Source organism: Pelecanus crispus, chromosome 2 (genome assembly GCF_030463565.1).
Source record: "Pelecanus crispus isolate bPelCri1 chromosome 2, bPelCri1.pri, whole genome shotgun sequence".
Classification (NCBI taxonomy): Eukaryota; Metazoa; Chordata; class Aves; order Pelecaniformes; family Pelecanidae; genus Pelecanus; species Pelecanus crispus.
The window spans coordinates 147,200,463-147,221,712 of NC_134644.1; the positions used below are offsets into that span (position 1 = coordinate 147,200,463).

General features: G+C 40.4%; 1 protein-coding gene across 1 annotated transcript; it reads right to left on the reverse strand.

The window, feature by feature from the left end:
- Nucleotides 1-2,018: 2,018 nt before the first annotated feature.
- Nucleotides 2,019-16,120, reverse strand: C2H8orf88 (chromosome 2 C8orf88 homolog). Its single transcript, XM_075706461.1, has 5 exons — nucleotides 16,042-16,120; nucleotides 15,143-15,213; nucleotides 10,986-11,070; nucleotides 7,110-7,216; nucleotides 2,019-2,057 (listed from the first exon to the last, which is right to left on the reverse strand). Exons 1-5 carry the CDS (start codon nucleotides 16,118-16,120, stop codon nucleotides 2,019-2,021), a joined length of 381 nt encoding a protein of 126 aa, XP_075562576.1.
- Between the last annotated feature and the right edge of the window lie 5,130 nt (nucleotides 16,121-21,250).

Sequence of the window (21,250 nt, forward strand, 5' to 3'; positions counted from 1 at the left end):
CAACTTGAAAGTTTTCTGCACTATTCTGATTACCATTCAACACATTCTCATTTAGCTTCCATTATCATTTGTGACAGAAGTTAAAAAATTGCCTTCAGTGCCCAGACAATGTTAGTGCAAGTCTGAATACAGGTTCTGAAGGTAATTATATTAATACAAAACAACTATTACTGTTGTTTGTCAACTGAAGGACACTTCAGGAAATACTCAAACTACTGCTTTCCACTTCACTATTAAATACTATTCTAACTTAAGAAAAAAGCTGTAGCATTAACTATGTAATAGTATACCCATTTACCCATGTAAGAAGTAATTAAAATCTGTCTTGTTCCTCAATTTTGCCCATTACTTCCACATTTCAAAGCCAAAAACACTGGACAGTTATTTAGAATCATAGAATAGAATCATAGAATCGTTTAGGTTGGAAAAGACCTTTAAGATCATCCAGTCCAACCATTAACCTACACTACCAAGTCCACTCTAAGCCAATCAAGGGTAGACTAGACTAAACCATGTCCCCAAGTGCCACATCTACCCGTTTTTTGAACACTTCCAGGGATGGGGACTCCACCACCTCTCTGGGCAGCCTCTTCCAATGCTTGACCACCCTTTCCGTAAAGAAATTTTTCCTAATTTCCAACCTAAACCTCCCCTGACACAGCTTGAGCCCATTTCCTCTCATCCTATCACTAACTACTTGGGAGAAGAGACCAACACCCACCTCACTACAACCTCCTTTCAGGGAGTTGTAGAGAGCAATAAGGTCTCCCCTCAGCCTCCTCTTCTCCAGGCTAAACAACCCCAGTTCCCTCAGCTGCTCCTCATAAGGCCTGTGCTCCAGACCCTTCACCAGCTTCATTGCCCTTCTCTGGACACGCTCCAGCACCTCAACGTCCTTCTTGTATTGAGGGGCCCAAAACTGGACACAGTATTCCAGGTGCGGCCTCACCAGCGCCGAGTACAGGGGAACAATCACCTCCCTGCTCCTGCTGGCCACACTATTCCTGATACAAGCCAGGATGCTGTTGGCCTTCTTGGCCGCCTGGGCACACTGCTGGCTCATGTTCAGCCGGCTGTCGACCAACACCCCCAGGTCCTTTTCGGCCAGGCAGCTTTCCAGCCACTCTTCCCCAAGCCTGTAGCATTGCATGGGGTTGTTGTGACCCAAGTGCAGGACCCAGCACTTGGCCTTGTTAAACCTCATACAGTTGGCCTCGGCCCATCGGTCCAGCCTGTCCAGGTCCCTCTGCAGGGCCACCCTACCCTCCAGCAGATCGACACTCCCACCCAGTTTGCTGTCGTCTGCAAACTTACTGAGGGTGCACTCAATCCCCTCATCCAGATCATCGATAAAGAACTTTTAAAGAACATTTACAAAGAACTTCAAGGAATGCAACGCACAGACAGCTCTCTTGTTCTGACCCATGATGAGAGTTTTCTCATTTCAGTGAAACTGTTAGTAACAAGAAACTTTGTACCCTGAAAGAAGGTATGTATCCACAAAATATTAAGGAATCTCTTGTGTCAAGATGGAGATTTCAAATGAAGAAAGCAAGTGGGGGGGGGCGGGGGGGAGGGACGGGATGGGGCAGTGAATTACACTAGAGGCGTACATACCCTAAGACAGCTAAGATTTGACACAGCCAGTATTTGGTGTTGCATTATTATTGCCAAGGAAAGGAGGTGGCAGCAAGCAAAAAGCCCCAGTCAAGTTTGGTTTAGAATTTATGGTCAGACAAACTATATGGCTGCATAACACAGACAATTCAAGGACAAAATTCTGTCACAGCAAAATGTGAAATTATTTATTTTCACTGTAATTGTATTACCATCTCAGACATTACAAATTAAAGGTTTGACTTTTTAAAGCATTCAGGCAATTGCAGGAAGAAACAGGCACTTCCCTAAATTTCATAGGGAAACTTTCATCTCTGGCACCCAAGTACCTTCAAAAATCTTAAAGATCTACACCATACGTAGCTCCTTCATTGATGGATTTCTCATCTTCCAAACACCTGTCACTTCTTGCTTATGTCAACAGAAGGGTTGCTCTTTTCCTGTAAGACAAACAAACCCTCAAATTACTTCAGTTATAAGAGGTCATTTAAACCAAGTTTTCATGGGTCTGCTTATAACCCTTTTCTACTCCACGTACATTTAACAATTTGGGTTTTTTTGATTAATGCAAACAGTTCTGCTTTCATTAATCATAGACCGAATCTGAAATCTTCCTGGCAGACTTTGTCAACACAGTTACATCAGTTCAGTACAAATGCTAAGCTATGTCCAGGTAGGCCTGATCCCCACATCACAAAAAATCCCAGTCCCTTTTGGGACAAATGCAACCCACTGCCCACTAACTGTAACAGCAGCATCGCCCTTGCACAAGTCACTCTAGGAAGCTTTCACCATCTGAAAATACAGCTTTCACTCATCGATGGGCATATACTTCAGCAGTGAGTTCAAAAATTCAGAACTAGGGAAGTGTTAAGCTAGGCAAGAACTGCCTGAATACTCAATTCAGCGGCAAACTGTTGACAACCACCTTCTCCTGAATACAAGCTCACTGACATGCTGTAGGATTGTCTGTTCCCAGAAATTTATTTGGAGGCCGCCTTCTGCCCCTTTTAAGCACCATTCATTTAATTTACATATGCATCTCATCGATCCCTCTGGTTTCTGTGCAGAAAAATGGGTGACATGGGATCAGTCACCACACTGGAATTTTCCCACGTAACTACAGAATCTGCTGCATGAAGGCAACTAAAGTGCAGAGGAAAGGGGATGGATAATGGAACAACTGAACACCACTTATTGTTCAGTGGAAGTGAAGTGGTTTTGCACACTCCACTGAAAACAAGTCCTGAATAATGATACAATCAGGATACAAACACTCTACTGTCATTTCTGGTACTGCTCTACCAAAAGATACTGTCTTTAGATGACTTGTTACCAGGATGCCACAAGCAAAACCACACAGAAATCCACCTCAGCACTTACCTTAAGAGATCTCCAGAACAGCAACGGTCAGGTAATTTCTCACTATCATGTCAGCTCTGCTACAGGATGTCCTTAAAATTAGACTGTATCTCTCCCATCCTTCTAGACACCACAAAGGCTATGAGGAAGATTTTTTGATTTATTTTTTAACTAATAGGAACATCCAATAAGATCTGATGAAAGAGACACAGCTTTCACAACCTCCCAAACCAGTTGTTTTTTCATTGTGAGGGTGACCAAGCACTGCAACAGGTTGTGCAATCTTTCCACACAGAGGTTGTAAAGTCTCTGCCTGTGGAGATACTCAAAACCTGACTAGACAAGATCCTGGGCAACCTGCTCGAGCTGACTCTGCTTGAGCAGGGGGGTTGGACTAGGTGATCTCAAAAGGTCCCTTCCAAACTAAGTGATTCTGGGAAATTCATTAAAAGTTACCAAAAACATGCTTAGGAAAGAAAAACAAGCAAAAAAAAAACCCCAAACCCAAAACAAGGCTGTAGATTATAATTCTGTCTCATCACTGAACAGAATAGAAACAAACAGCACCTGGAAAACACTGTTTGCATCAAAACTAAAGCTGTTGGTACTCATCCTATAAGCTTTCTACTACTAATCAACTTGTTCTCTACTTCAGCGTGGAATGCTCAAACTCTGACATCCTGTCTCAATAACCAAGGTGTCACACAAAGCAGGCAATTTAACATGACAGACTGATGTCACTGTACTGCACCAGAAGAAACCTGAAATCACTACCTTTTATGGATAAATTAGTTCTGAATTTATCTTCACTTTTTCTTTGATTCCAGGTGCCTTCTCAGATTACACAGTCAGGAATTATGAAATGCTTTTCCTCCAATCTACGTATTATAGGCAGTATTAAGAAAAACCCTTAACAGGCTCAGCCTTTTTATGGGATTGGGCTCAGACTATTCTCATTTGAGATAAACCCTCTCCTGGATAGAAAAATTGCTTATTCAATGTCACTGTTTTAAGGGGAGCTATACACCAACGAGCTCCACATTCTGAACAGACAGAGGCCTCATACATTTCCATGTTGAGTAATCAGTCCTGTATTTCATGAAAGTCTTACTAGCAATGTTTTCCAAGAGATGCATCTAACTCAGAAGAGGAAATAATGCAGGTCTTTATCCCATAAAATGTTTGTAGTTATTGGGTTTTTTCCTTCTAATTTTGAAATGTTTTATCACTCTTCATTCTTGAAATTCAACATGTATCTTTTCACACTAATATGAGACCTGAAAGTAAGATCCGTTAGTTGACAGGCCAAGTCAAGTCTAAAGCATTCCCGGGTAAGATTCAGCCTCTGTTCTATTCACAGATTCTTATCCCATAGAGAAAAACTTAACGTCTCCAAGTGCTTCAATCTTTTTATAGAAAGCGACTAACTGTTCAGGTGTCCTACAAATAAAGTTTTTATTTCAGTATATGGCAATGGGATTTCTAACTAGGTTCACCTACTTTAACTGAAATCTTACAATGTTCTTGGAAACAATGGTAATTTTTTCCTCTTCCTTGCCAATAAGGAAACTGCTTAGGGAAAAGCAAGCTGGTATATCCATGCAGACATGCAAAATACATCTTAAGACAGTCCACATCCAAAGAACTTACATGTTGAATTCATGTTAATACGCCTCCAAACAAACTCCCACATTACTAAAAATTCAATGTCTACACTAAAATTCAACACTAGAATACAACAATGGATAGTTTTATCCTATATTAACAGCAAAACATTTATTTTAGTCAATTCAGAAAAAAATACAATCACTGACCAAGTTTCATACTTATCATGTGGAACTAACTTCTGCTGAAGTATGACTGGCAAGCTAATAGTATCACTTTTATATACTAATGAGACCAATAGAGTTGCAATACCCTTTTCAACACTGTTGCCAAGATCACACAGCAAATTCACCAGCTTTTGCTTTCTTTTAATAAGAACAGTACTTTTCCTTTAGCTTCCTACTCAACCATCCATACTTTGCGCTTAAGACACCAATAATGATAGCGAACTGATACGATTTATGTTATTCTAACACAACTTCCTGACTAATAAGGGTTTGTAATACACCCATCCCCTTTTGCAGCTGAATAGAATCAGAAAACTCGCTGCTTTTTTATCTGTATGATAAACTAGCATATGAGGTGGGGGGTTACATACATATGACTAATACAAAACAGAGGCAAGACTTTAAGAGCAGGCCTCACAAACAGGGAGATACTCTTATTTCTATAGACAAGACTATATATAACTGGATACATTATGCCCTACACACATAGATCCTCCAGCCCCAAAACAATCTCTTAAAACACATGCAACCCATCTTGGCTTGCACCAGGTTTTACCATCCTTATTTCCCTCTACCCAAATTATCTGCAATTTAGCCATGCCATGAGGAATTTTAGAGTTCATTTGTCCACTGATTCCATTTCTGCAGGGGTCTTCCTTTACCTATGAATATAACCATGTGAACGTGTATATAGTATCAAAATTTGCGCCCCTTAGAAACTCAAGTGACAGGAAGAAGGGGAAAAAAGTTAGGAAATTCGAGAGTTGAAACTTCCCTACCTGCAGGCAGCTTTTCAAACAAGTAAAGTTTTCATCTTGAGGACAAATTAACAGAAAGATGCAAAAAGTAAGATCAGGGAAGGCCAATTACTATCATATATTAGCTTAACTTTGCTCTTCCAAAGAACATAAATTTAAGAAGTTTAAAACTGCCTCAAACTGTGGCCAACACAGTAGTCATCTGGACGTACTTCTCCAGGATAGGAATCCTATTTCTAGAAGAACTGCACACTGATGTCCTCAAAAGCAGCCGTAGTATGTAGCCTAATTTGATATTATAATGTTTATACCCAAGAACATTTTCCCACACTTGGTGTGTGGAGTGCAAAGCATTAGATTTTTTTCTCTTAGCAGTTGTCGTGGTTTAGCCCCAGCCAGCAACTAAGCACCACGCAGCCGCTCGCTCACTCCCCCTACCCCGATGGGACGGGGGAGAGAATCGGAGGAGTAAGAGTGAGAAACACTCCTGGGTTGAGATAAGAACAGTTTAATAATTGAAATAAAGTAAAATAGTAATGCTAATAATAACAATATAATAATGATAATAATAACAACAATATACAAAGCAAGTGATGCACAATGCAATTGCTCACCACCCGCCGACCGATACCCAGACAGTTCCCGAGCAGCGATCGCTGCTCCCCGGCCAACCGCCCCCCAGTTTATATACTGAGCATGACGTCATATGGTATGGAATAGCCCTTTGGCCAGTTTGGATCAGCTATTCTGGCTGTGCCCCCTCCCAGTTTCTTGTGCACCTGGCAGAGCACGGGAAGCTGAAAAGTCCTTGACTAGCATAAGCAGTACTTAGCAACAACTAAAAACATCAGTGTGTTATCAACATTCTTCTCATGCTAAATCCAAAACACAGCACTATGCCTGCTACTAGGAAGAAAATTAACTCTATCCCAGCTGAAACCAGGACAGTAGTCAAAGTATTTGAGTATTATTTCATGTCAAAGGTTAAGGTGGCACTCCTGGATATCCTTCACACTCATCATTCATTTCTATTAATTTCTCCCCAACAACACAGACCACATATAATGGTAACACAAACTGCATTAACCTCATTAATAATTTTGGAGTGGACACAGATGCATGGACAACTTTAACACTGGAATCGGACTTTCACCAAGCCAGAAATTTATCAAGATTGTTCTCTTTTATTTTGAAAAGATAGAGATGCAATTCACATAGAATAGCAAAGCTGTGTTTTGTGATTTTATACTAGAAAGCTTTAAAGTCAGTATGAAATCATATTACATTTGGAAACATACCTGATCTTTTTCCTGAAAACAAAGAAAAAAACCCTTTTCCTTTGTATGGTACTTGCCACGGTAAGATGCCAAATACTGGCTGGGGAAGTTATGTACAAAAGTAACAGAGCTGAACTGCACAATCTGTCTTTTGAAGGTTTTACCAATTTGGCAGGCTAGTCTGAAGAAAAATGCTTCCTATCAAATGGGTTGTCAAAACCTCCATGACTGTTTTTAAAACTTAATACAAAAAATGGACTTACTGGCTTTTCAAGTACAATGGGATGATCAGGAAGAAACTCCGGCTTCTTCTGAGAGAGAGAAACACTTGAAAGTTTCAGAAGGAAATCTCGGCTGTATTTGATCCTTTCTGTGAATATACAAAATTACCAAGTTCAACACTGTTGTTTAAGGCATTAATGTTGGGCATTCAGATAACTGATCTGGTTTCTTATAGAAGGGTTGAAATGCTGCATGTGGAATATAAAAATCAATATTAAAACCAGCAGTAATTTAAGTCTGACCTGGCATCAGGACAATTTGTAGTAAATTACACTTCAACTCTATCAAATTGACTTACTGAGGACTCTAATTAATTATCAAATTAAATACTGAGGACTATTCCAAGCTAATTAAGGGTTTGCTGGTTTAGTACAAAAAAACCACAAAAAGGTGAATCCAACCTTACACTACAGACAGACTCCCTAAATCTTGTTCTAATTAACAGAAATACCACAAACTGGTCTTGAAATCCTAGAATAAGATCTGTTTATAACTCACACCAAAGTGGCACATGTTTCTATGGGACAGACATCAAAAACTGAGGGTCTCTTTTCTTGGAGCTATTAAGTTGATATCTTTCAACAGGCAGAAGTAATTATGAGATCTGCTGCATGTAAACTGGCAAACGGATTAATACCAATGAAATAGTTTTGAAGGTTTTTACACAGAATCAACAGGTCAGGGGCTTTGCTTAGAATGTGCATGTTATCATTCAACTTTGTACTGCCACCTCTGCTCTAGCATAGCCTCAGATACAGTATGTCTTAAACAAGAGCAGAAACAAGAGGAAAGGAATTAGGCAAAGAAGGGACAAACTTTACCTGTGGTCCCTGCTGACAAAGAAGTTTGTTCCTTTAGGAATAAAGGGCCTCCTGTAAGACTGTTACAGTCACTTGATGGACTACAGTTTTTGCTTCTCAGGCTGTAGGCCGTTGACAAGAGAAGCCACGAAGTCAACTACGATTGTGATTTTTTCCTGCCTTTGACCACAAGTGATTGTAGTAACTGCTGAACCTATGCGAGGGCATGAGGATGACTTTACAAAGAACAGTTTAAAGAACATGAGCATACTTGAAAACTTCTGGCTTTTCCTCCCCTTGTTTAAAAACATATGAAGATGACGACTTCTGTAAGGCTTTGACACGGTCCCCCACAACATCCTTCTCTCTAAATTGGGGAGATATGTATTTGATGGCTGGACTGTTCGGTGGATGAGGAATCGGTTGGATGGTCGCATCCAGAGGGTAGTGGTTAACAGCTCTAAGTCCAGATGGAGATCAGTGACAAGTGGTGTCCCTCAGGGGTCCATAATGGGACCAGGGCTGTTTAATATCTTCACCAATGAGACAGTGGGATCGAGTGCAACCTCAGCAAGTCTGCAGACACCACCAAGCTCAGTAGGTGTGGTTGACACACCTGAGGGATGGGATGCTGTCCAGAGGGACCTGGACAAGCTTGTCAAGTGCAAGGTCCTGCACCTGGGTCAGGGCAACCCCCAGTATCAACACTGGCTGGGGCATGATGGGATCAAGAGCAGCCCTGCAGAGAAGGACTTGGGGGTACTGATGGATGAAAAACTGGACATGAGGCAACAATGTGCACTTGCAGCCCAGAAGGCCAACCCTGTCCTGGGCTGCATCAAAAGAAGCGTGGCCAGCAGGTCGGGGGAAGTGATTCTGCCCCTCTGCTCTGCTCTGGTGAGACCCCACCTGGAGTACTGCGTCCAGCTCTGGGGCCCTCAGTACAGGGAAGACATAGACCTGTTGGAGCAGGTCTGGAGGAGGGCCACAAAAATGATCAAAGGGCTAGAGCACCTCTCCTACAAGGAAAGGCTGAGCGAGTTTGGGTTGTTCAGCCTGGAGAAGAGAAGGCTCCAGAAAGACCTTACTGCAGCCTTCCAAGACGTAAAGGAGGCTTGTAAGAAAGATGGGGACAGACTTTTTAGTAGGGCTTGTAGCAATAGGACAAGGGGTAATGGCTTTAAACTAAAAGAGTGCAGATTTAGGTTAGATATAAGGAAGAAGTATCTTACAATGAGGGAGGTTGCCCAGAGAGGTGGGAGATGCCCCATCCCTAGAAACATTCAGGGTCAGGTTGGATGGGGCTCTAAGCAACCTGATGTAGTTGAAGATGTCCCGGCTCAATGCAGGGATGTTCCAACCCAAACTATGCTATGATTCTAACAGAAAGCAAGGAAGTGACTGAGACAGCAGTAAAAAGCACTTAACGAACTGCAGAGACAGATTATTGAAGGCATACTACCACTGAACAGATATCAAATGGAAATTATTATCTAGAACTTAAGTAACAGCTGGAGATAATAATGGAGTTCCAGTGGAAATTTCACAGTGCGACAGAAGAGAGGAAGGGGAAAGAAAAAAAGGAAAAAAGAAAAAGACTTATTTGTACCTGAACAACGGGACCTCTAAAGTTGTGTTACTCTGAAGGAAATTATTACAACAACCAGCAAACAAACAAAAGCCCTTTGAAAAGAAGTGCTGGAAAAAGTTTGATATTATAGACAAATGTGGAGTAGATCCAGGAAGGCATCACAGAGGAATTACCCACTAAAAAAGATCCAAAGTGATGGCTTATACAAAAGACCAGGATCTGATGAGAATCCATTTAAGATCTTGTAGAACACAATAGTCTCTACACACCACAAGCAGAATCAATGAGAATGGATCAGAAAGCCACCACCAAACAGATGGAACTTGACAAGCCTGGCACCAATCTAGATCCAAAGAACAGAACATTATTCTATTTACCAAGATCAAGAATAAAAGAAACGAACCTGAGCCTGAAAGGGGATACATGGAAGACTTACTTTCAAGTCAGTAACACATGACAGTGTAGAATTCCTGCTCAAGAACCTGGGTGATGGTAACCTTAGATTGAGGGAAAAATAGGAAAGGCTCAATAAAACTTTTGGAATTCTTTCAATTCTTAAGTACTAAGAGCAACAGAACAAACCAAGTCTCCAGAGATTACTTAAGGATTGGAGATTACAGGTGGAGATTTGAGATGCCTGATTACAGGGAAGACATTAACAGGAAAAATTGTCTCAGTGAACTGATGACCTAACCTGGATCACTGTCGCAGCTCCTGTGACATGTTTAAGAATGAAGAATTAGACAGGAAGCAGTGCAGAGGAGGACTGTGGGAATATGTTTGGAATCTGAGATTATCCCTTAATGAAAAAAAGAGTAAAAGTTTGGCTTGTTTAACCTACCAAACCATGACAAAAACAGTATTGTGCTTTATGGAGTGACAGGCAATACAGAAAAATAAAAACTGTCCAAGACTACTCATAGAAGAAATTAACTGATTTCTAACCATCAGAAAATTAGTATTTCAGAAGCACTGTAGTAAGAGTAGGAAAAGGAAGCCAAACTACTGAAGTCTTAAATTGGTTGCATGCAATAGTCTCAAAGATTGTATGCCATGACTGCCCCTGGCAACAGGCTAAAGGATGCAATTCAAACCTGTACTTCTACACACAAAAGCAAATTATACAAAACCAGGATTTTGTGTGAAGAAATATTTATGCTCAGGGTTTTTTCCCCCCCGCCCTTGTTTTTTTTTTAAAAAAAAAAGCCTGGTACACCCTTACATATATACCAGTGGAGGTTTCCCACCTCAGTTTTGGCCAAGTTTTACACTTTATCTCTAGAGTGTTATGTGAAAACCAGAAAGGTTTCACATTGCTCTCAAATTGTGGTACAGAAGGAAGCCAAACTCTCAAAGCACTGGCTAATCAGAAAAAATAATATGCAGCCCACCTCTCTTCAAAGTTCAACTGTCTTCAGAAATCCAGAAAATACAATTCTGATACAGATCTCCCTGCAATATTTTACCTTTTTTTGCTTCCGATTCATGCTGTTTTGGTTGACAGGGCATCACAGTTTGAGTTAAGATCTTCACTTCAGTCATTTCAGATAACTAGAATAGGGCAGAAAAGAGTTAAACATTTTTTTATATATTTCACAAAATTAAGTTATGAAGCTTGTTTCCTTTAAACATATTAAAACAAGGATGTATGTTTCTGGGTTTCTTAGTTAAAAATAACAGTTGTAGCACAGTTTCAATAACCAATTTTGCTTTCACCAGTCACCAAGATTTTGGACAATTCATACTTTCTGTGCACAAAGAAAACTGGATTCTGTTCATTTATTTTACTCCTTGCAAATGAATCACCATGTTTACAGTGCAAGAACAGTCTGAAAAGAAACAGCCTTGCACAAATTAAACTGTAGTCAGAACTGTAGCAATTTATAACAGTTGATTCACCTCTAACTTGAAAGATTAAGGTCTTGCAAAGGAACTGCAGAAAATTGTAAACAGGAATACTGGTAACATAAAATACATGAGAAGATTAATTTGAACCTGTAGAATGTTTGTAACTCTTGATACAGACAATAAAGGAACAGTTCCAACAACCTACAAAGCAGTATAGGTAAATACATTTGAGACAGCAATCTTTTAGCCAGAATTTTACAGTGCTATTACTAGTTTTCAAAAAAAGAACACATCTCCTCCTTTTCTCTTATCTCACCCAGAACACAGCCAGAAGATGCTACACTGGGGAATAATAAAAGCAGGAAGGACTTTCTTTAAGACCAAAAGAGAGACTTGGATTCTCTCACTTAGCAAAAGGTTTCATAAGCATCAAGACCCAACATCTACAGTGTAACACCAGCTGCGAAAACACTGAAGTGAGTGTTTTGGAAAGCAGGAAAGCAATTTACCCTCAACAGTTTGCCTTGGCTCCCAAAAGGCTCCACAGGTTTGGCTGAAGAATTTTAATCTCATTCTGAGACAGACTGGGGGGTGGGGGCAAGGTGCAGGAAGAACTGAAAATTTTGGGAAGCATTTGTCAAAAGCTGAAGAGATCCTATTTTCTGGAGAGAGACAGCAGTTAATACTTTGTACTGTAACTGCACCACCAGCTTTCATGGTGGACTAAGACTACAAATTGTGAAATGGCAAAATGTTTCTAATGTATTATCCACCCTGCTTGCACTTCTAGTTTCTGTAGTTGAAATTTAGTTATCTTTTCCTGATTTGTGTAAAACTGTCAGGGAAAAAAAAATCTGAAAAATCTAGGCATTTCAGAGAATGAAGTTAACAGAAAGCCATACTGCTAATTCTACGTGCTTTGTGATGTTCAACTAGTCTTTGCTAGTCTTAGCTATTCAAAGGCTCTTTCCAAGTACAAACAAGGATCTAACACATTCTCAAATCCAGAAGACATGCATGATAAAGCAGAATTTACAGCAATGTGCCAGACAATGTCACAATATTTTTACATTTCTTCCTGCACCATCTCCTATCACATCATCCTGACAAGTACTTTATAATATCGAGTTCTGTTATGCTTGGGTTTTGATCCAAAACTTAACATCTGAGTATCACCACTCACAACAATACTCTTACACGTTCCTATCTGAAATCCATCTACAAAGAATCGCATCTGTCTATAAAGAATATCCCTAGAGCAGGGCATGTATTTCTAAAGCTCAACATAATTTTTAAATGGTAGTTAAAAAGTAGTAAATTAAAACTGACACTGACTGATGGAGACTTTTCAAGCCCCTCTCTCTACCTCAGCTAGTTCTGAGGTAGTGGACTCAACACTTCAGATTTTCTGAAAATTCTTTGCATACCATGAAGGAATAAGAAATGTTCTTTGCTTTAAATTATCCAGTTAGGGCACAGTGAGTATTCAGGCACCTTCACTCTGAACACCAGTTTGGTGGAAATTCCCTAAAATCAAGGTTAACATCTTAGATACAAGCATTACCACTGTGCTCGTTATTAACAATAGCTCTTCTCCACTTCCTCTAAGGCTTAAGACTAGAAGTTTCAGACTGTAAGTTCCTCGGATAGTAGTTTTAATTCTATAATTCACTGTTCTTTATACTCAGAGATTAATCTAACACTGACCAGCACTCCTGATGTGCCATAATGAGGAATCTTTTTTCCTGGCAGAAGTCTAAGCAGCTTTAAGTGTGCATACTAAATATCCCAGAGTACAGCAGGAGAATTCGGTTGCCAGATTCTCCTTCAGTTCTTTCACTGCTTCAAGAACCTGGTTTGTCAGAGTTGGCTTTTTTTTCCCCTAAAGCCCCTTTGTCTTTAAAAATCTACTTGTAAGTTAGCGGCAAATACAATCTGCTTTACTTTTTAAAATCTTCACTGTTCACCACACTTTCCAAAAAGTAACCTGTATTTCCTGTATCCTAACCTATATCAACCTGAATATTTATTCTTTCTTTAATAGATTGTTGCTACGTAAGACTATGACTAGTATAAAGAAATGTAACAAACTGGTTTTCCTTTCCTTAACACTAAGAGTTCTGCCAACAGTTGCTCGTTTTTCACCTTACAGTGTGTTTAATGTTGTGTAAAAGGAAATATATTGGAGAAGGAAGGAAAGGGGATGAATTAAAGTTTTATGATTGTAGATACAGAGCACTATTACTGTCTTGCCAAGAAAGCAGTAAGATTTAAAGTATCTGAAATACAATAACAATTTTGAAGAACAAGTTCTTGAAGTGACATATATATATATTATTCTAGGAACGGGGACATTATTTCACCACATCAGGAGCTGAAGAGCAAATGGATAACAATGTACAGCTTTCTCAGATCATTACTGATGCTTTTTGAAACATGGAGAATCTTCAGGAAGATTCATTAAAGAGTAATAACACACAACTCTGTATCATCAGATTCAGCTCCCAGTATCTTCAGAACTAGATACTGAAAGTTCCTGCTTAGAAAAATATTCTGTGAATCTGTTATGCCAGCACCCAGGCCAATGCTGCCCATGAACTAGGGGTTCATAGGGTACTCATCAGCTGGTATTTGGAGGTACCCCTGAAATAGCTGACAGTCAAAAGTATTAAAAAGCCTTTTCAATATCCTATGCCAAAAAAAAAGTTTAGAAAAAGTAATAATACAGCTATACTAACATCAAACAAATGCAGTATGTAGCTACATGTAGCCAAATACTGATGAAACTGAGTACTACAACATTGCTGACCACAGGCCTATTCTAAAAGGGAATAGTTAATTCTCCCAAATATATGTTGCTTAAGAGACAACTATAACTGTTAACTTCCCTATGTGTGATTAAGGATAGGCTGCCCACACCTCGACTTTTTTTTTTTTTAAATAAAGTCAAAGACAGCTTCCAGAAGCTTCATACAATAAAGGAAGGACTACAGGATTATTAGATCTCTTCTAAAATAAAAAATAAAGGAACATACACTTAGTCTAACAAAAAAAAAAACTTTCAGTGTGCTCTGAAAAACATTCAAATCAGTATCAACAGAAAATCAAATTTAGACTATGAAACATCAAGCATTCCAGTTGGAACACTACAAACTTCATTTTGCAGCAAACAGCCACGACCCATTTCAAGTTTGAAAGACACATTGTACCGTGACTAAAACCAAATATTTCTGGCAATAAAGCACTAGAGTGCTCCCGGTTTTTTGTATGCTAAGGCCCATTTATTGCCTGGTCCAACAGAGTCGATGAAACAGAACTACAGAATGCACTGGAACTGCTTAATTATCTAGTTTTGTGGAGTTTGCTGCCTCAAATGAATCTGTCCATATGCTAACAAAGAAAATATTTCTATGTTATTCTTTACACATAATAAGCAAAGACTGCAAATGTGTACTTCAAGTTTAAAACAGCTGTCTTAAATTCAATGAAGACCAAAGAAATGCCACGCAGACCTTCATAAGACTTAAGTAACTCACAAATGTATTTTTCAGCTACTAGTGCATGCAAATATCAGGGAAAGGCATTCTTGAAACTCATACTTCTTTTTAACACATCTGATGCTGCCGGTTTATAACGTACAGATTCAAGGACATTCCCAGCTGGAAGTACAGTTTACTTTTCATTTGGTAACATAAAAGATCAGCTGACCTCCTATTTATACCACTCTAGAACACACTCCATCAACTTTCTGATCTACTATTTACTCAATACTCACCCAGCCAACCTTATTCTGCAAACATACTTCAGTGTTGCTAGGTAATTCAGTCTGAAAGTTTAACGCAATGGCTGATGCCGGTGATGATAGGAGAAAACATTAAGAAAAAATATTTTAAATACACTCCACATTTTTATTTTGTGATACTTGCCACAAGAACATTATTGAAATGCAACTGCAAAGAGATTATATGGGCATTTATTCACAACTTAAAAGCTCTAAATCACCATAGGACCATTTTTCCATTTCTTCCATGAATTTTAAGCAAATTAAAAATTTATCATGTCACTTAGCTTCTGTCCACATCACCACAGCTGTCACTGCTTCTCTGGCCACCAAAATTTCTAACTTAACAATAGTAATAGCTGTAATACTGCAGTATCTAGAAAGCATACAGAGATTGAAAAACAAAACTAGAATAGACACACCTGACATGATGTTTTTCTTTTTTTTTTTTTTTAAACTTGTATGAAGGCTAAATAAGGATGGTACAGTGCAGTATACTGTACTTGCAATAAAACCTAAACAATAATCTATTTGTTAAATTATGTGTATTTTATATTTTCAATAGCAGGAGCCAACTAACCTAAGAAATCCAAATTTAATAGAGAAGGCTGATCCAGCTTTCTGAAGCCAGAATTTAGCTGCCAAGCTGGCACACCACCACCAAAAGAGTTCTGCATAAACCTAATGTAGTTTAAATTCAGATTTTATCACAGAGCTGATGTAGTAAGATCAACACACAGCAAGATATTTACATCACTGTAGTGATCATCACTGTAGTTTGAATAAATTCTTTAAAAAAAAAAAAATCCAAGTCACCTTACATGTCCTTGTTATTTCCTTATACGCAACTGAAGCTTTGGCAAAGTAAAATGCATCTTAGCCATGTTACTCACCTTGTTTAGAAGACAGATGATGCACAGGTCGTGCTGGCTGAAGGGATTTACCAATAAACTTTTTAGTTTCCTTTAACATTTTGAAGCATCACACTTTAAAAAAGCAGCAGAAATCAATAGAGATCATTCAGTTTCACATACGGATGTTAAGTAAGAAGAGCAGTCTGTCTACCACTCATTAGTTGCATTTGACAAGAGCATATACTATTTTTTAGTATCTGGACAGGAAAAAGAAGAAAGGCCTAACACAGAAGTTTTCTTAGATAATATAACAGATAAAATTTGCATAAATACAGAATCAGACATCTCTCTCACTTCTCCTTCCAATTGAGCTACCCTAACTTCTTCTCAAAAAGATTTTTTTCCTGTACCTTATGTCTGTACACTTGGAGAAAGAAGATGGGGACACATGGGGACACATGATGGAAATAAAGATATTTCCTAACAGTTAATTTAATTCAATGAGGTTTTAATAAATTAGTATCAGTGTACCCTTTACAGTCTGCTGGCTGCATACGAGTTCCTTGATATCTCTCTCTCCAAATATATATACATAAACTTGTGTAATTGGGTTTTAATATCTACTTCAGTTAAATTAATAGTGTTGCATCTTCCCACTCAGTTTAGCTGCTATAGAAGCACCAGAAACTGCTAAGGTGGCACTGGGCTGACAAATCTCCCACTCTAAGTAAACCATCATTCATAGTGTCTTAATTCATAATGTCTACATCTAAATTCTTCTCCTTCCCACCCCCACCTCCATTGTCAACTGGGAAATTTCATGGTTTGAAGGAACTTCTGCTTCATTCAGAGAAAAAGAACAGCAGAAACAACAATCAACACAATAATAACGGTACTGAAATTCTGCTTTCTCTAAGATACTCTACAGGACAAGGGAAGAATTGTTGTAACACACAAGATTCAAAGGAAACTATCATGACTTCAAGAGTTAAAACTATAGAGATTACTATCCAATTCCAGTATGGAACAGGAAAAAAGAAGTTAGGCTATTTAAAATATGATCCAGTTAGCACTCCCCACTTTAATTGGTCTTTGCATTATAGAAAAAAAAAATCATCTATTTACTATGTTATAATCTTTTGAACACTGAACTTTTACTATATTCAAGTAGCAACCTTCCAACATATCCATGCTGAACCCATTCAGGTCTAGAAACCAATTATTAAATGGTTAAGTCTGAATTAGAACAGCTAAGCTAAAGCTAGGAAAAAAGTTCTGGTTTGATTTGCTGGGTTTTTTACCTTCTCAACTTAAAAAAGAAAGACTTGAAAGCTGTAGTCAAAAGCAACAGTGAAAATTCCTGCAGGTCAATGAACTGAGACTACTGACATGGATGATCTATTTCATTTTGTCCAGATTAGGAATGCTTGTTTAAAATATATTTATACTAAATTTCTGCATAAAGCAACGCAGTAACATTTGCATCAGAAGATAAAAAAAGCAAGATTTCCTCCATACCCTGACTGCAAATGACATGCACACACTTTTTAAAAACTGGACAAACTGTTAAAGAGGCCGGCTAGCTTCTAGAATGTAGCACACCTGTATTTTTAAAGCATCCTCCTGTTGATGAAAACAAGATGGCTCGTCGTAACAGCAAAACAACACATTTTTCCCCCCCAAATTTCCATGAGCAAGATGTCTAAGGAACCATATACTCCCAAAGAAAGCAAAACAGAAGAGAATGTGAAGAGGAAGAGGGGAGTTTGGGCAGTGGTGAAATCAAGTAGTGTTTTAACAGCTCTATTTTCTCCTTTTAAGTTGAAGGAAGAACCTAGAAAAGATATCGTTATCCAGCCCAACCTTCTGGATTAATAGTGTTCTATGCGACCAGTATCAAGAAAAGTAGAAAAAGATTAGTTTTAACAGCTGAGAAACAAACTGCTTCCAGGAGAGACTATTGCTGCAGGGACACCTCCTGCACCCCAAGACTTCCTCCTGACGAAGATCATACTGCTTCTCAGAAGTTATCTGATGGGTGACCTGCCCACCAGAAACGAAGCCTTCTGCAGCAGCAAACAGGCCCAGCAGGATTTCTGTATGACCTTTTTTTTTTTGAGTATCTTAACAAGTTGGACATTCACAGCAGACAACTTACAAGGGCCCATCAGAAACGTTCTTTGGAAGACTCTTTCCTGAACACAGGAGAGAGAATTAACAGAGTTTTTGTGGAAGAAATCCCCCGAGCCCAGCAGGCCCAGGAGTAACCGGAAAGCGCCCATCTCCCCTTGCCCGAAGAGGCACAGCACTGTTTCACTCGAAGCCCCCGAGCGCCTACCACAACCCGAAGCCGCTCTCCTTCAGCCTGACAGGAGCCGCCACCTCCCCCCCCTGCCCGCTACCTGGCGGCCCACAGCGGCCCGGCCCGGCCCGGCCCGGCCCAGCCGCCTCCCCGGCCCGTCACCTCGCCGCCCGCCAGCCCCTCCCTCCCGCCCGCTCTGGGCCGAGGGACGGCCGGGGCTGCCGCGGCCCAGCGCCCACCTCCAACCGCCTCCCGGGCAGCCTCCCCGGCCGCAGGCAGCGCCCCCGGCCCGCGCCCCGAGCGGGCTCCGCCCTCCCCTCAGCGCCTTCGCGCGGCGCCTGGCGCCAACAGCCGCGTGCCGCGCGGGGCCGCGCGCCGCCCGCCGTTTAACGGTCGCGCCGCGAGCGGGCGGGTGCGGGCGTGGCGGTTGGCGGCGCCCCTTCGTGGGGCCCCTGCGGGTGCTTCCCGCTGCCTGTTGGGGTTTAGGGAGGGGGTGCAGGCTGGAAGCGTGCTGTAGGAGGCGCGGCGGGTTCCGCCGGCCCTGCGAAGGCGGCAGGAAAGGCCAGATGAGGTGTTGCCGCCGGCTTCCTCTTGGCTGAGGAGGGCTGAGACTGGAAATAAAGGTGGTGCCGTTTCTAAACTAAGCTTTAAGGTTTGGTTGGTTTTTTTTTTTTTTTCCGCTTGACTTCGAAGTTTTGCCGTTTCAGGTTGCAGAGTGCTTTGTGGTGGTTTTTTTGTGAAGGGTTTTTGGGGGGGCAGTTTTTTATTTTTTTAATAATTAAAGTGTATGTTACCTTAATACCATCTAGTGCACCACCACTGTGAAAACAGCAGGAAACCCTGCTGGGACCTGGGGGCAGAGCCCCTTCCTCCCTGTGGGGGAGAAGCCCCGAGGTAGGTGTGAGGGAGGGCAGTACAGCCTGTGCTTACCCTGAGGCATGTACTCAGGCACCCCTGAGGGGTCATTTCTGATCTCAATCAATACAATGCCCATAAAAAGTGCAGTTTAGGACTCAGCTGGCATCTGGGTGATTCACTGGCTGAACGGAAAGCACTTCTCCACACACTCCTTCTCCCTACCTTTGTTGGTAGTTAATGAGATTTCCCAGCTCTTTCGAAAATTGAGTCTGTTTATCCTTAGAACTGCTACTCTGGCCTACAAAGTGTAGTCATGTTTGCTCAGGGCCTTACAGTGGAAATCAGGAGAGAGTAAGTGACTTTTGAACAGAACCGTGAGGCCTGCACAGCTAAACTCATCCAGAAAAAAAAAAAGGCAAATCCACAGGCCAGGGAAAGCTGTCGGGTATGGTTTGAGTCAGAAAGCAGCCCTAGCCAACCTGCCCAATTGCACCAGCCAGTCACCTGGGCATGAGGGGTCAGAGAATGGCTACTGGCTTCTCATTTATATATAAAACATCCTGCATGTTTTGGAAATTAAATTTTTTTTTTTTCTTACAACATGTAATCGGCAATAACAATGGATATGCCCTGCTAACTCCCAAAGGGGCAGACTAAAATTCACTGATGTTAATTTGCTAGATTCCAGGTAGTTGCCTTACATTAGTTCAGTACACAAGGTTAATGAAAAGTCTTTAACTTTTTTGTTAAATTTTTAGGTGGGTTTTTTTTTTTTTTTTTTACTATTTTATAGCACTGACAAACTCTGACTCAAGGTTCAGAATAGGTAGGTAACATCAAGTATGTAACTTCATTATGTAAATAGCAAGTACTTAAATAATAGGTATTTAATTATTGATATCCAATGTTAAAATTTACAATCCTGGTTTGTTATATGTAAAGACCTTTTTATTCCACCAAGCTTTGTGATTCTTTGATGCAATCTCTGAATTTTATTTTTCTTGTCAGGTATGCAGAGTTGAATAGTCCTTGAAATAGAGGTGTTCAAAAAACATGTAGACTTGTCACTTCGGGACGTGGTTTAGTGGGCATGGTGGTGTTGGGTTGACAGACTGATGATTTTAGAGCTCCTTTCCAACCTTAGTGATTCCTAGCTTTACGCTCATTAAAAAATAATCCAGCCACCAAGCCAACAAACAGGAAGTTTAATTATTACTCTACCCTAATTGGTTTAGTGGTGGAATTGGTAGTGTTAGGTTAATGGTTGGACTGGATGATCTTAAAGGTCTTTTCCAACCTAAACAATTCTGTGATTCTATGTCATGCTCCTATAGTCTTCTCTTGAAACACATCATCTTCCAGTTACTTTCCTTGAAGTGTTTGCGCATGGTGCACCATCACGGTTTTTTTGCAGACACTTATGTAGTACATCTGCATACTTGCTAATGCACTTGCTGCCACTTCAAGTGTGGTTTGAAGTAATTTCTCCCAAGTGGATCAGTTCATACTCAGACCTATCATGTTTCTTCTGACCCATCATCTATTCTCGCAAGATTATCATGTAAAACAGTTAATCCTCTATTCATGTCAACCATTTCCCTTAGGTAAATCAGCACTAATTATCAATTATTAATATGTAAGTGCACATAAATATTAAATGTCGGCTGCTGCTCCAGAACAGTTACTGACAGGAAAGTCAATGGGGCAACCAAGATAAAGGCACAGTTTTTCGTGGGGCTGTTGGGGTTTTGGAAGGAAGCGCTCCTGGTGCTGCGAACCGGATTTGCAAAAGACCAAGTTCAGCCCTTTTTGTGGTTGACATATCGAAATGGTATCAGGTACAGTGATGTAGAATTACATATCCTTCCAGTATTTTTGCAGATTTAAATATGCTAAGGATGAATTAAACAGTAAAAATCCTCACCTGTGTATTTCATCAGGGCTGTAGACTGGGCTGCTGCTTTTAATATATAAGGGAAGGAGAAGGGGCAGGAGCTGAAATAGGGCAAGGGCAAGGAAATAGAGTGTGCCAGGTATTTTGGAAGCTTGTTGCTCCTGGGCCTGCTGGGATGATGGGACTGTTAGAGC